Genomic DNA, 14,956 nt, shown 5'->3' with positions numbered 1-14,956 from the left:
GCTCCTGCTACCACTCACAGCTCCAGAGAGGGGTCGTCGGTGCTCACAGCGACCAGGGCAGCCCACAGCCAGCAACCCGCACCCAAACTTCCGCTGGGACTCTGAGATTTGTTCCAGCAATTCTTTATTGGACAAAAGCATATGCAGGTACAGGGTGACCCACAACATGTACACACATGGCACACACTGTGGGCACCTGGTACCTCACCGAGCACACCCCTGCGGTGCCCAGGGCGGGTTGCCGGGGACAGAGAGTCCCACTGCCACCTCGTGGGTAAGGGACGCATCGCCGCTGCTATGCCACCGGGCACAGCGGGCAGCCAACCTGCTCCCTGCACAATCCCAGGCCCTGCTAGCAGACAGGACCCGGAGAAACCTCAAAGTACCTGGCTTGGAGGGAGGAGGGAAGCACAGGGAAGTTCACACATCCCACAGGTAGAGGCATCATGAATTATTCTGGTCTTTCCCTGCCTGTCTCCACTCCTGCTCCCCAGGTTGACTGGGAAGAGAGGATGCTGCCGTACAGGGCAGGAGTCTGGCTGCAGTCACTCTGGACTGAGAAAAGAATAGAACAACTCACTGCCAACAGCCCAGGACCTGCTTGTACTCTCCTGGTCCCACCAAGGTGAACTGCAGCACCCCTTGAGGGCACTGGTTGCCCAGGGGCAGAGCCTCAGGAATTGAAATGTTGGTCCCACTCAGAAAACTTACGGGTGAGGTAAACCCATTAATTCCCTTCTGCTCCCGCAGTTAGCACCTGGTTGTTAAAAGAAAACTTCTGTTCATTTTCAGCAGAATGGGCCACAATGAAAACCCTGCTTCACTGTGCAGTCACAGAAAGAAGGAAGCTACAGATCTCCCCCATAGAGGGAATGAAGCAGTGAGCAACCCCTCATGGCTCTGAGAAGCCAGCCTACAGCACCTCACAAAAGGAGGTCTGGGAACAAGCTCTATTGCTGAAACCCCTCTGGGTCTCGGACATCTGACCCCATAGATACGGAGGCGGTTCTGCTCTCTGCCTGCCCTGGCTGTAGAGCCCACAGCTCCAGTTTGCACTGGCGTAACAAGGGGGAGGCCCTCAATTTCTCATGCCCCATAGCACCTCCCTCTCTGTGTCTCTATCCTGGCCAAAGGGCCACAGCAAACGCAGAGAAGGAGGAAGGGAAAGCTGCTGTTTTGCTTGTCTAAGCGCAGCATCCTCGGCACAGCCCTGGCTGGCATGAGTGGGGCACTGTGGGGCGACATGCAGTGCCACGCTCCTGCATTCAGGACTGTAATGACCCAAGCAGCAGATGGGCAAATTGAGCTCTGCCCTCCTGAGCTGCCAGCAAGGCAGCTCTTGAGCTGGATCCAAAGGAAGGAAAACAGTCTTAGAAGCTGATCTTCTGGGAAAGGTGTCCTTGGGCCCCATGCCAAGGCCAGAGGGGATTCACAGTGTCCCTTTGGTCTGCAAACCTGCAGTCTCCATCTCAGAGATCTGAGGGGCTGGGCAGGGGAAGCATCACTCCTGCACTTTACTCTTATTTTTCTGCTTCCATATTTTGGACAAGCGGAACTTGTTCTTCTTCTTCTCAGGCTCTTGGCTCTCGAGAGATCCATCTGCAGGAGAGGGAGCAGACACAGAGCAGGTTGAGACCCACATCCACAGTGCCACCCAGTGCTTCTCCAAAAAAGTAGAAAGGGCCCTTACCCAACCTCTGGATCATGTCTGCCAACATCTGGTCCTCCTCTTGCTCTCTGTAATGGAACAGCACGGCATTAGAAAACTTTGCTGTGTTTCACGACAAGGTGGTAGACACTGAAAACTATGCAAAGACTGCTGTTATTCCCCCAGTCAGAAATGACCAACGCTGAGAAGGGTCCAGGTGAAAAAAAAAAACAAAGCAAAAAAGCCCTAGACATTAGCAAATTGCATCTGGTTCCCTTGAAAGCAAGAGCCTGTGGGGGGATTTCCAGACCGTGCCAGTCCAGCACTGCAGCAGGGACGCCCTTCCCCCAGCTGGCCTATGAATCATTTGAGTTCACTGAATTGTGAGACACCACCACACCCGAGGAGATGAATCAAGGTTGAGACACCAGTAGCCTGGGCTGCTGCAGAGGTGCTCACCACAATCGGGGACAAACACTGCTATGTCCTTGGGCCTGGGCAAGGCCAGAGCCAAAAGCCTGGGCATTACTAGAATCCTCGAGCTGGAGTTGGTGCCCTGAGGTCAAGAAACAGAGGCTGCTCTCAGCAACAGGAGGCAAAAATCCAGCTACTTGACACAGCAGACTTTGAACTTGGGGAAGATCCAACTCTCGGCTACAATTTTCTTTCACTTGCTGCAGCAGATGAACACATGCCCAGCTTCATGTTCCCAGAGTCCTCCTGCAGCTCCCACGCTGCCTCCATCCTCCCCATCTCCAGCCTCTCCCTCTCTTCCCCCTGCCTTCTACACTTTCACAGCCCTTGTTCCTCAGGGCACCTTTAGCTTGAGAGAGAACTGAACATTGCTGTGATCCTGATCTGTTTCCAACAGCTGCCAAGAAAGCAATAGCAGCAGCATTTAGGACAAGATAGTTGGTGACAGGTCACCATCCACCTCTCATAGAGCAGAAGTCCGGATTACAGCCATACATCCACACCTACAGCCTGGGCAGCAGCAGAAGTACAACGGAAATCATCCCTGATGTTGGCTCATCTCCCACCATCTGAGGGCCCTCACCTGAGTCTGTCCTCATCCAGGCACTCCACAATATTATTCCGATCATTGACCGTGTTTAGGTATGACTCCAGCAGCTCCTTCTCTCGATCCTTCTCCCTGGGCGTCTTCAGTTCCTCTGCACAAGACAAGGGCAGCCCATCTCACAGCTACAGGTGTGTACCCCCCTGCTGTGGCTCCTGCCTCCACCCTGCTCCACCAAGTCCCTCTCACAGACCCAAATTTTATTATCCTCATGCTCAGGGGCACATCTTACATCCCCTCAGAAAGCACAGGTGGGTTGGATGTTACAGGCAGCTCGACAGCACAGTCAGGAGATACCCCACAGTGAAACTTCAATCCCTGGCGGTGTCATTCAGATCTGAAGGACATCCCAGGTCTGACATGCAGAGCAGAGGGCTCCACACAGCCAGGGGCCAGCAGGACTCTCAGTGCAGCTGGTCCTTACCTGGCTTGCTCATAAGGTGTCGCAGTTCTGTCTCAATGTTCCACTGCTGCTCCTCCAGCTTCTGCTGTTTCATCCTGAAAGGAATCATAGAAGTGATGAGTTACTGCCCCTCCATGCCTCAGGGCTGGACCCTTCTCATACCATGTTAAAGCCTCATCTCTGCATTGCTGACCACCTCGGTATGGGTGGGTCAAGGGAAATCTTCCTCCAACGTACCTGTAAGGTTTCCCTCCCCACAAACTCATCACAGACCCTGGGTGGTCATCAGTGCTCAAAGGCCCATCAGCTAATACATCAGGATGCTGGCAGTTCTCCCAGAGACATTCTGAAGCCCTCCCTCATCCCACCAACTGGAACATTATTTTTTGGGCTGCCACATTCCCTATCCTTCCCTGCTTACTGCTCACAGGTGAAGTGCACAAGCAGACAGGTGAATTTCCGGTTGTACTTACTTGTACATCAGCTCTGATTCCTGTCTGAGCAGCAGCTGTTTCTCATGGATCAGTTTGAACCAATCCACCATGAGGGCATCCTCAGACTCATCTGCAAAGGAGACAAAGGCCAAGACTCCTTCAGCAGCTGCATCAGTTCCGTCTCCCTGGCTTAAACACACAGTCACTTGAGGGAGGGCCTCGGATAACTTATATTAGCCATAGCTAACCTCAAGTGAAAACAGCTCATCTTTGGTACTCCTGGGTACAAGGGAAAGGATGCAGATCACTCCTTGCAGCACTCCTTGCAGATTCAAGGAAGCTGCTCACAGATACTCTGCCACAGAGTACCAGCTCATCTTCCATGGGGCCGGCCCAACTCTACCATTCTGAATGAACTCGCTAAGCCCTGTGAAATTAGAGCCAGCCATGATGGCCAGTCTGGCTTCGGATCCAAAAGCCAGATCAATAGCAGCCTTCCACTCCCCAAACTCCCTGATCTTCAGCCAAATAAACACAAGACCTTGGTCAAACAATAAGCTAGGAAACAGCCACAGAAGGTTTAAAATTCCCAGCGCTTTATCTTGCTACACCAGGTAACTCTGGCAACCTGGTGTCTCAGATGTAGCGTGAGCTCCTACAAATGGAGCCAAGAATGCCCAAGGGTCGGACATGAGTCTCACATCTCCCCACTGCAACAGAGCTGGCCCCCGGTCTCCTTTACCTCCTTCGCAGCCACGCAGCTGCTTCTCCAGATCCACTCCTTTCAATTCCAGCTCATCCAGCTGCTTCTCGATGTCACACACCTTCTTCTGGATTTCCTCCTCGGGGAGGTAGTCTGGATGCAGCTAGGAAGACAAATGTAGGACCAAATACAGCTCACTGCCCTCACCTGCTGAGGTCACAGCCCCAACAGAGGTGAGAAGTGACGTAAGAAGCCCAACTGCAGAGCCATGCCCTGAAAGGGCCAAGTCCCCAGAGATGCAGAGCTGGCGGCTCATAACAGAACAGTGGCCACTGCAGTGTTAACAGTGCTGTAATACATTTGCTGCGAGTGATAACATCTACCCACACTCGTCAATCCACAGACATTCCCCCTCCTTTGTTGCTGGATACAATATCTACCAGAATTTTGTTTGGCTCTGTCTTATTCCAGCTTCTATTGTCCCCCTGCGTGGGAGACAACCAGCAGTCTCTCCATCTTGTCTCTGCCTCACAGCCTTTCACCCTTTCCCTGGGAATTCAGATAAACCCTCCCGATAAGACAAACTAAGATATATCTGGGCAAGCACTCCAGCAGGGTACTCAACAACCCCAGCCTGTTTCCCTTACACCCGGTTTCCAGCCATACCTTGGTTGGGGACACTGCTTCAGGGCTCTGGATGCTTTTTGGAACAGAGGGTTTAACTAGAAGGAGGAAAAAACCCAAAGAGCTTTAAATAATTTTGTTGTGTGGGACAGTGCCTACACCACCAGAAAGAGCACAACAGGTCCCTGCCACTAAACAGAGGGCACTGATGACACACATGCATTGGCATGCTAGACTGAGGTGAGAGATGTCTGCAGGAATCAGCACAGCCTGATTTACTGCTCGTGGCTGGACACTCAGATACCCTCCGGTCACAGGGCGCTGCTTTCATCTCTGGGGCATAGGCAGTCACCTAACTCAGGTGTGACTTGGGACCTTGCACCCGAGAATATTGACTTCCATGTTCATTCACTATCATGTTAAAATGCAAAGATATTTATTGTGGCAAAAGCCACTCCTTATTAAATTTCTGAAGGATAGAACAGAAACATTGGGTTACTGTCACAGGAAACACCAAGATATACTTTAAAATGCCCCTTTGGTGCTCTTGTACAAAGAAGTATCAGTAAATACTGATGAAACAAAGATGGTCTAGGGGACCTTAGCATAGGTCTCGAGAAACTAAGGTTCAATTCCTTCCACAAAACATTTCGTAGGTGAGAAGTCCCTTAGGCCCTACTACACAGCATTATTTAGGCCCTGGACACCTATTAAAATCAATCCTTAAGCAATGTGTATTTGTTCCACTGTGCCTCAGCTTCCTCTGCCCAACTGTGCTGCAAGAATAACTACAGAAGAGTGTGAGGTATTTGGATACCCATGGGGCTGGGCTGGATAATTACCACAGAGAGAGAACAGAGGCGTATGTGGATGATGTGATAAGGAAGCAAAACTAGTATCAAAAGAGCTGTAAGAAAGGCAGCGGCAGTGCAGGCTCAGCACACACAAGGAGAAAAACAGGACAGACAGACTAGGGGAGCCTCATGAGAGTCTCTGGCAATTGGTCCTGACTCAAGGAAGAGCTCAAGGACAGCTCTCCAGTTGTCCAGCCCTTGCTTTCTTGTGTTTTCTAGGAAGACTGCAAAAGTGGAAGATGTGGATGCAGCAGTCAGCTGTGTTGTCCCTGCATTGCTGTCAGGATACTCTTCCCTCTGGATGCTGGTGGTTTGCTGCCCTGTACACGACCTGCGACTCACAGTTCTCTTAAAGGTTCCTCCAAGAGAGACCTGGCCTGCCATGAGCAGTCTGCTGCTACTGCCTGAGCAACACCTCCCTCTCCCAGCTCAGCTCTGCATCTCCAGGCTCCTTCTGAGTAATCTCTGCAGTACCTCTGACCAAGGCAGAAAGCTGCACCACTGATCATGAGAAGACCAAGGGCACTGGAGGGGAACCGCTAGTAAAATAAACTCTTCTCATCAGCTCAGGGTCTGATATCCCCAAGTTCTGTCTTGACAGACACAGGATGGATTGGCTGCTTGCCGGCAAACTGGAAGTAGGACAGTTGGCAAGAAAATGCTGGACTCTCCTTTCTCAACAGAAAACACTACCTACGCCAAAGAAAATGCATGATCTACAGAAATGCTCACCATCCACAGCCCCATGCAACACACAGGATTAAGGGCAGGAACGGTAGCTGACTGTTCACAGAATCTCTCTGAGTTCTGAGGTAAAGACCTATACAGAGGAGCAACAAGTCTGTCCTTAATCCACGGGCTGCCAAGCAAGTGCCAAGCAAGACCGCTGCCTTTCAGATGGCAGACTTGCACACACGTGAAAAATGGGGGAAGACTGCTGGGAAAGTTGCCCATAGCAGGCACTCCCCAACGACAATCATTAAGCTTTAGAAAGCCGGGATGTAAGACCTGCCTCCCTTATCTTAATAGCTCACTTCCAAGTTTTGGGAAAATGATGGCAGTGGAAGCATGCTAAACTTTTAAAACAGACAAAACAATTGGAGTGAATGCCTCGTAGCTGTCAGAGGTGCAGGCTAAGGACAATGCTGGAACCAGCTAACAAATACTAAAGCATGAGGCCACCAAGCCATTGGGACCCATCCTGCTTGCTCCGAGACAAACATCAGAGTCAGAGCTGAGCCCTGCCGTGAGGCCCTTCTAGTCCAAACAGATAAGACAGAGCCAGATGGGGTAAGGAAAGGGGAGAACAAACAAGACGAGCAAACAGGACAGCAGCAAACATCAGGTTAGTTCCATGAAATTTCAGTTTGTGGTGGGATATGTAGGACCAAGGACAACTGGGCAGAAGAGGAGAGGTACATGGTAAAGCTGTGGTTGAACAGACAGGAGTAAGAAACTGGATTAAGGGTAGGGACAAACTCGTCAGAACTCGTCAGGACATCTTTGAAAGTCCAAAAAGCAGCAGCCTTGGCTGCTGCTAACATGGGTCCTGCCAGCTGGAGTCTCTGCCTGACAGTTCTCTGCATTCCTTTAATTTCCCAAAGCCACTCAACTGGAGCAGAACAGAGACATCAGCTAGGATCCCAGTTCCCTGAATTAGGAGATGGTCCTCTTCATAGCTTTGAGACTAAAGAATGACAGGGTAGTGACCTTGACAAATTCCTATTTTAGTTTCTTCCCTTCCCACTGAATTCTCTGGCCTGGCTGGTTCCTGCTTAGGTCAAGCTGGCTAATAAAAAATAATGACACAGATTTTTCCCCCATGACAGGCTTGGCCACAGAAAACTTGGGGACACATCTCCCATAATGACGGCTCAGGCTGTCTACTGGCAGTGCAGAGGAGAGAATGCCTTTAAGCAAGCAGAAGAGACCTTACATGTGGTGGTGCTCTTCAACTGGTTGCCCTCGTCCTCCTTCTTGGCAGAGCCCCCAGGGTCTTCCCAGCCTTGCTTTGAATTCTGACAGCTCCTGATAAGATCTGAGCTGGGGATCAGCTTCTTCTTCATGAATCCACCAGATGAAGCTGGATTAAGAAGCACAGACATGTTTTGGGTAAGAAGTTTCAACCCTCATCTCATAAAAATCCCTCTATTGCCCAGCATCTCTGGCACTCACCACTAGCCACCTTCATTTCTAGTCCTAGTTCTCCCTTCTTGACAATAGCGAAGGGTGCAAGCCCAAAGGAAACAGGGAGAAACCACCGATTACACGGCCAGAGTATGAGAGAAGAGTGGAGGAGAAGAATAAATGGTTGGGAACCATCACCAAGATTTTTCACAATTACACATTTATGCAAAAGAAAGTAAGCGAAATCTTGCTAGCTATCTTGCAGAAGAAGGGCATCCTGTGAAGACTGAGTCCCTCTCCTTGGGGAAGGACAGCTCTCCAAAAAAAGGCACCACAGGGCCAAAGCAGGTGCAGAGAACAAAAACCCCTGAAAGCAAGGCACAATCTCCACCAACATGTTCCTTACATGTGCCTTGCAGCACTAATACCCATTCCCCTGCCTGACCAGCAAAATGAAAGCAAAGCTTATATCCTCCATACCAGAGTCCTGCTTTGCTGATGGGACAACTAATGGACTTGGCTTTGTCTCCTTGTGTGCTGGGCTCCCTGTTCCCACCTGGGAGTTATCAGTAGGTTTCTTAGAGCCACCTTGGTCTCTGGAAAGAAGACAGACAAAGGTAGGAAACCATCCCTCTCGCAGAATGGTCCACAGAAGTGTTCTGGACATCCTGGGCTGGATGTCCCTCAGGGATGGTCAAACTTTTTTTAATCAGAATCCAGCAATTTGAAATACACTTTCCCTCCCCAGAAATTAAAGCCTTTGCCTCTCCATCAAATTGTTGAAAACAGAAGCATTAAAACACAGGAGGTCTTTCCTCCCATGTGCACACAGACCTGCAGCAACAAACACAGCTGCAGACATGGACATCCTCATTCACTTGTCACAGAGACCCATCGGCTCCAAGATACTCACTTGCTGGCTACAGGCTTCAACCGAGATCTCCACTCTGCTGGGCTCTCAGAATTGTGTTCACCAACACTCATGCTTCCTAAAAGAAAGGACATAGCGAGATAATATCAGAGCCAATAAAAAGAAACAAGCCAGATTTGTGTCACAAAGGAGGATCTTGGGAGATAAGCCATGCACTGGCGTAGATACTGTGATGTTACTGAAGCAAACCAGCACCAGTTCAACAAGTTAAACATGCACAGATTCACATAGATAGTAAATAACCTTGGTGGCATTTTGCCCCTTTTGGCTTAAATGCTTTAAACCCTACAGAGCTATCAAAACACAGCCATGGTGTAAATGAACAGGCATGTTCGAAATCAACATAACACAAACAGCTCAGAGACCAAAGGATGTCGCAGGAAGCGGGGGAGACAAAACACCCACAAGTTCACAGCAAACTGCAGACAGATACTGCTTCTGGCCCAAAAAAAAGACAGGCCATCTGGGTACCTCCAGAACATCATCCCTCAGCCTACTGCTTAGTCACCATGGTGGAAGCTTGGTTCAAAACAGACAAGGAGGCTGGATGAGCCCCAACCGCAATCATGAAATCATCCTGGAGTGCTGGCAAGGTCTCCCACCTGGGTAAGTCTACCTAACCCTCTGAAAGCCACCACAATCCCAACATTCGATGACAGCTAGTACAACTTCAAATACCTGGTGATCCTCAGAGAAGAAAAATTCACCATGCTAGAGGGAGCAATTGCACAGGGACAAAAGGAGGTGTGTTGAACCCCAGAACTCAGAAAACCCTTATGTGGTGGTACAGACAGAAAGTACAGGCGTCACTGACACATTCATTGTACTGGTCCAAGAGAAAGGCATGAAGTTGGCATGCTGTGTGCAGGCAAAGCTGTCTGTGAATCAGTCATCCTCACCTTTGATGCCTTTCGACTCTGGCTTGTGCACAGAGTCAACAGGTTTGCTGGCAGCCTGGCTCTTCGGCAGAGAGTCTGTAATCTTTTCCTGTTTTAGTGCTGTGTACCCTGTTTTGCTGGACTGTGCTTTTGGAGCTGGACTCTGCCACTGAGAACTGGTGGGAGAAAACTTGCCACTGCAAAAAAGAACAACCCAGTGAGTCTTTTTGAAAGGACGGACATTTTTATTGGCCTCTGTTCCAAAGACTTGGATGAATCCCTCTACATGTCTTTAAATCTCAGCCACAAAAGCAGTCAGGGTAAAGGAAGAAAGATGCAGGGACTTCTCCAATTTATCCCAAGGATCATCTTGGGAGTAAAAAAGGAAAAAGAAATAATACGTACCTGCTGGATGCTGAGAAACCAGTGGAATTAAGTCCTCCCAGCCTGTTTGGAGAGGTGTTTGATCCAGCCAGAGCCTGTATAATATGGTTACGTGCCTGATCCTTCTCAGTATTCACTGAACTGACCTCAGTAGTTGTTCTGGCAGAGGCAGTTTTACCAGGGCCAGGAGAAGGAGGGACTTGTTTTTTAACATCAGAGGTTTTATTGCTGGAGGACTCTAATGACCGAAAAAAATTTTCTCGGGCTTGCTGTGTTTTTGTTGTGGAGGTTGTCCAAAGAGGCTCTGATGGGGTACCTTCACGGCGATCTGTTTTATTCCCTAATGAAGTACCTTTGCAGTCATCTGATTTATTTACAGCTGAAGAGGACCATGGAGTATTTACACTTTTGAAGCCAGAGCTTCCAGAAGACGAAACAGATGGCTTGGTTGAATTAGCAAGGCCTTCCTGGCTGGATTTCTTCAACACCTGCTCCAGTTTCTTGGGTTCTGCTGCTTTCTGGAATGCCCTGGCAGCTGTAGGGGCTGGGGTACTCCCAGGTTTGTTGCCGGTGCTGCGGAGACCAGAGATCTGGACATTGTCTGGCTGCTGGTGGCTGGTACAGATGAAGGTACCGGGCTCCGGCCCAGCTTTGTAGCTTCCAGGAAGAAGCACGTTCCAACACTGCCTGCACCTGTGGATACAAAAGCCTGAGAGAACATCCTCCAGAGCACTGGGAGGCCATTGACACACAGCTGAGAGTGGAGGCACAATTCCACTGTCAGCACAGGGAGGGTGAAGGTACCACACTGGCAGTGAGCAGACCCTGTGTGAACATTCCTTATACACCAAAACGGGAGTTGCTGATAGCACAGCCTGAAGTAGGAAAGGTGTGGATGAAAACAGACCTGTGCAAAGTTTCCCCTATGCACAGGTCAAGAGGAAGCCCAGGCTCCCTCCACTCTGACAAAAATGCCCTCCATCACCTTGAGTGCCTCACACCACTCTCCCCCCAGTCCCAAGGAAACCAGGCTGCCCCACTGCGACCCACAAGCCTGCACCCCCACTTTGAAAAGCTGTACCTGAAGCAGTTCCTGTGATAGAGCTTCCCATCAACCAAGTAGCGCTGCACCAGGTGCACATGGTTCCCACAGATCCCACAGCTGCTGCTAAGGATATTCCCACTCTCTGCCAGGACCCCTTTCTGTGGGGAGAAGCAGTGGGTGAGCAAGCAGCGCCATGGTCCTGCACACAGCTATGAATCTCCCAGGTGGGTGAGTGTTCAGCATGTGCAGCCAGTTGTCTAGGACAGAGAAGTGATATCCAGAAAATCCCTGCTCCCGCTAACCCCTTGTTCATATGAACTGAAACAGCCCTCAGGAGGCTAGAGTAAGGGGGATTTTCTCCCACAAAGCCAGAGGACCAGGGTGTTTTGTCTGGCTGTAAGAAACTGGAAGTGCAAAGGTCTCTGATTTGAATTAGCTGGGAAAGGGCCTTACACTTTTGAGAGAGGAGCTTCCCTTCTTCCGCACTTGTTTTCATTCCTACTCCGCTTTGAAACTGTTTCCAAGAATTTAGTCAACATTTTGTACCAAAAAATACATTCTGCTAAAAATCTTCATCCCCAAGATCTAGGAACAGCATAGTCATGTCCTAAGACACCCATGTCCTATTCACCTCTAGATGAATCCCAGCTGACAGATGTCTTTCCAGTGACTCCCACCTGAACGTGTGCAGTAACCAGACCTCTAGATTAAATCCCTCACAGTGAGCAGAAAATGTAGAGACTAAGTCCTTACCACTAGGAGCCTTGAACTAGCCTAATATTCTAGCTCACTAAACAGATTTAAGGTATAAAGAACACACCAAAACACACTTCTTACTGTGGTGACTGGGGAGGTTTCTTTTGGCTTAGCTCTGGCTGGGGGGTGGGCAGGAGGCAGTTTTGGTGGCACTGGCTTAGGAGGCTCTGAAACAGCTTTCTTCCCCAGAGGCTGCTCCTGAGGTTCAGAGGAAGGACGCTTGATTCCAGCCATGCCTCCAACTGGAAGAAAGGAAGAAGGGAATATTTTAAGGTAACATAAGGAAAACTCAAGGGCTTAGAAGTAATTTACAATGTAAGAAGCTCCCGAGGTGCCTGATGGATAACTTGCAAAGCATACAAGGAGACACAGTCTTCCTTCACAAGCAGTTCTGTAGTGGAGTGAGGGACAAGAAGCAACAAGCGAATTTTACTAACATTCAGCTGAAACTGCTGATTTTTTTCTACTCAGGGAATTCCACGGAGGGGAATGAAAAAAAAAAAAAACAGTGGAAGAGTACAAAACACCATCCATCAATGATCTGAACAAGACCTTGAGTTTCTACCTGACTCACAGTTTGTCTGGAATTGATCACCACTGAAACAGGCACTGCTGTTAGGCATTAAGCTAAGGAACTGAAGCACAGAGGGTTTGCTTTGTTCAAGTTGCTGTGCTCCAGACTTTTTACACACCCTGAACCTTTACTGCTGTGGGTGTCCACCCCACATCCAAGCTGGGACTCTCACAGAGCAAACAGGTTTGTCGAATGGAGAAATGACCACTAAAAATGGGTAATTCTACAATGACAAAGACTTGGAGGTGCCATGGTGGTGCTGATGTGGAAACCAAGACTTGCCACCAAGAAGCCTGCAAATGCCCAATCCTCTTTCCTTTGCAGATGAAAGAGAAACCTGCTAAATTCACAACAAGCAGAGAAGAGAGAATCTCCAACACACTTCAGTCAAGCAAGGAATGATTCCCCATGTCCTGGGAAGTGCAGGGAGCCTTCCCTCGGAAATAAGGCTTCATGCACATTTTTTACAGACAAGAGCCCTCATCTGCCTCACGGGGATGTTATTTTTGTGCCACTTCCTATTCTGTGCTCCTTGTGGGATATTTGAGCCACAGCTTCACTTTAAGAGCGACCAATTAAATGACCACCCATCTGAAAAGAGATGATACCCTTCTCGGTAAATACAGAGTCTGGGCAGGGAGCAGAGAAGAAGCCCAGTTCCCAGCAGTCTTCTCTCAAGAAAGCTGGCTATCCAAATAAACACCCAGGGCTCTTTTACCGCAGCGACCAGTGGACTGGTCACAGCCGACCCAGCAAACAGTTTAGATTCGGGCTGCCCCCTCACTTCCCACTTGTGCCATTTATTGAATTCCCCAAACCCAGCAGAAAGATGCGTGGCTTCAGCTCTACTCTTCTGTAAACTCCTGACCTTAATAAAATATTGGCCGCTGGCCCTCTCTGGCCTCCTGCTTATTTCATGGTCCTGCTGGAGCCCATTCGAAGGGCAGGACGATGGTACTAGGAGTTTGCTTGGTGTCAGAGGGCACATTCCTGGCTGGGCTCATTTTCAGAGACACACATTCACCCCAGCAACAGGAATGCAACCAGAGTGTTTTGTGGGACACTAGAGAGTATAAAAATGTGCTGTGCTTGATGACGTGGTAGGCAAGATGCTGGGGGGGAGGGGTTAAAGACCCCTAACTGACCCAGATTCCCACAACTTGGCACAAACATGATGGAATTTATTTGGCTTCAATCAGAATGGTTTTAAAAGAAGAAATAAAAAGTGAAAAGAAGGGAGGGAAGAGGTTGTGGAGGGAGAGAAAAAGCATGCTTAACTGTGTAAAGAGGTGGAAAAGGGGGAAGAGTTTAGAAAGGTAGCTCTCGGAGTGAACTGTTCTTTCTTTCCATGATGTAGGACATTTTTCAATACATATCTGTCTTCTCCACCTAGATTTCACCTTAACTAGTATAAGACATTCATGTCCCACTCTCTAAAGTGTCCTCTGGGGGAACCTGTGAAATTGGTTTATTGTATTATTTCATTTTGTATGAGCTTAAAGCCAAATATAAACCAAGTCTACAATAACGTTCCTGTGAGCCCAGATAAACTCTCCAGTAGGTGAATATAATGCCTTGGCAGTTCTGTGGCCTGTTTTATGTTTGAAAGAATTGCTATCACAATTATGCCAGTTAAGGGGGTCATTTTCTTCTACTTCCTTATATGAGTACTGCTGTGCTGTACAAGCCCTACCATGGATGCTGTTACACTGGCAGACTGACACACAAGCTCAGACTTGTTAGTCTCTGTGTTCTCAACAGCCCTCCAGCGTGGCAAGGACTGGGGCAGGAATGGGGATGCTCAAGAAAGGAAAGCTGAGGTGGGGATCAAGGGCGGGAACCTTGACTGCTACTGTCTGGCTGAACTGTAAGAAATTTTAGATTGTATATTAAATTTTAAGGCACTAGTTTTAAAGACAAGGCACAGCCCTGTGCCCTTCCAAAACCACTACTGCTACTGTAAGACAGTGTTCAGATGTTCCATTGAAATAGTTCTGGTACCAAAATGCCTCTGTGCAATCTATTTTGCTTTTCCAAGCTTGTTAGCAGGTAAGGGAAAGCACAAAATGAAGCTCTGATCCTTCCCACCCCTCCAGGGAATATGATACTTACTGGGAGACCGTCCATGGAAGTAGTTATAATACTGGGAAACATAGGTGAGGATGCTCAGCCTGTCTGGTACCCTCAGAGCAACCATATCCTCTGCATCCAGCAAGGCTGGGATCCCCAGCTCCTCCTCCGCCACTCGAAATGCCTAGAGAAGGAAGGGGAAAAAAAAAAAAGGGAGGTCTTGTCCAGCCCAGGCAGCAGAGCTGCTCCTCATGAGAAGTAAGAAACTCCACTACAAACAGCCCCACTCAAATAATAACTCTACTGGGGAACCGCTGCACCAGTTTAACTCCTACATCATACAGCCGTTACAGGAACCAACGGAGTCATGGCTTCCAGCCACTGCGTTGAGAAATTCAGGCAGGGAGCCAAAAATCTGGCCTGGCAAGCTGGCCGTAGCTCGCTGCA

General features: G+C 49.1%; 1 protein-coding gene across 1 annotated transcript in view; it reads right to left on the bottom strand.

The window, feature by feature from the left end:
• Window positions 1-1,501: 1,501 nt before the first annotated feature.
• MICALL2 (MICAL-like 2) overlaps window positions 1,502-14,956 on the bottom strand; it is a gene marked incomplete at its 5' end in the record, with an annotated part of 16,837 nt that continues 3,382 nt past the window's right edge. Inside the window, 15 exons of the mRNA XM_010290168.1 lie at window positions 1,502-1,599; window positions 1,691-1,737; window positions 2,706-2,820; window positions 3,151-3,224; window positions 3,603-3,693; window positions 4,306-4,429; window positions 4,933-4,988; window positions 7,681-7,827; window positions 8,352-8,467; window positions 8,785-8,860; window positions 9,702-9,877; window positions 10,086-10,757; window positions 11,146-11,267; window positions 11,947-12,107; window positions 14,552-14,693. Coding sequence (XP_010288470.1) covers window positions 1,502-1,599; window positions 1,691-1,737; window positions 2,706-2,820; window positions 3,151-3,224; window positions 3,603-3,693; window positions 4,306-4,429; window positions 4,933-4,988; window positions 7,681-7,827; window positions 8,352-8,467; window positions 8,785-8,860; window positions 9,702-9,877; window positions 10,086-10,757; window positions 11,146-11,267; window positions 11,947-12,107; window positions 14,552-14,693 — 2,217 coding nt within the window. The remainder of the gene's footprint in view (window positions 1,600-1,690; window positions 1,738-2,705; window positions 2,821-3,150; window positions 3,225-3,602; window positions 3,694-4,305; window positions 4,430-4,932; window positions 4,989-7,680; window positions 7,828-8,351; window positions 8,468-8,784; window positions 8,861-9,701; window positions 9,878-10,085; window positions 10,758-11,145; window positions 11,268-11,946; window positions 12,108-14,551; window positions 14,694-14,956) is intronic.

Source organism: Phaethon lepturus, unplaced genomic scaffold, assembly GCF_000687285.1.
Source record: "Phaethon lepturus isolate BGI_N335 unplaced genomic scaffold, ASM68728v1 scaffold40586, whole genome shotgun sequence".
In the NCBI taxonomy this organism is placed as follows: Eukaryota; Metazoa; Chordata; class Aves; order Phaethontiformes; family Phaethontidae; genus Phaethon; species Phaethon lepturus.
Note: the sequence above shows the minus strand (reverse complement) of the source record. Positions and strands in the feature narration are given on the sequence as shown.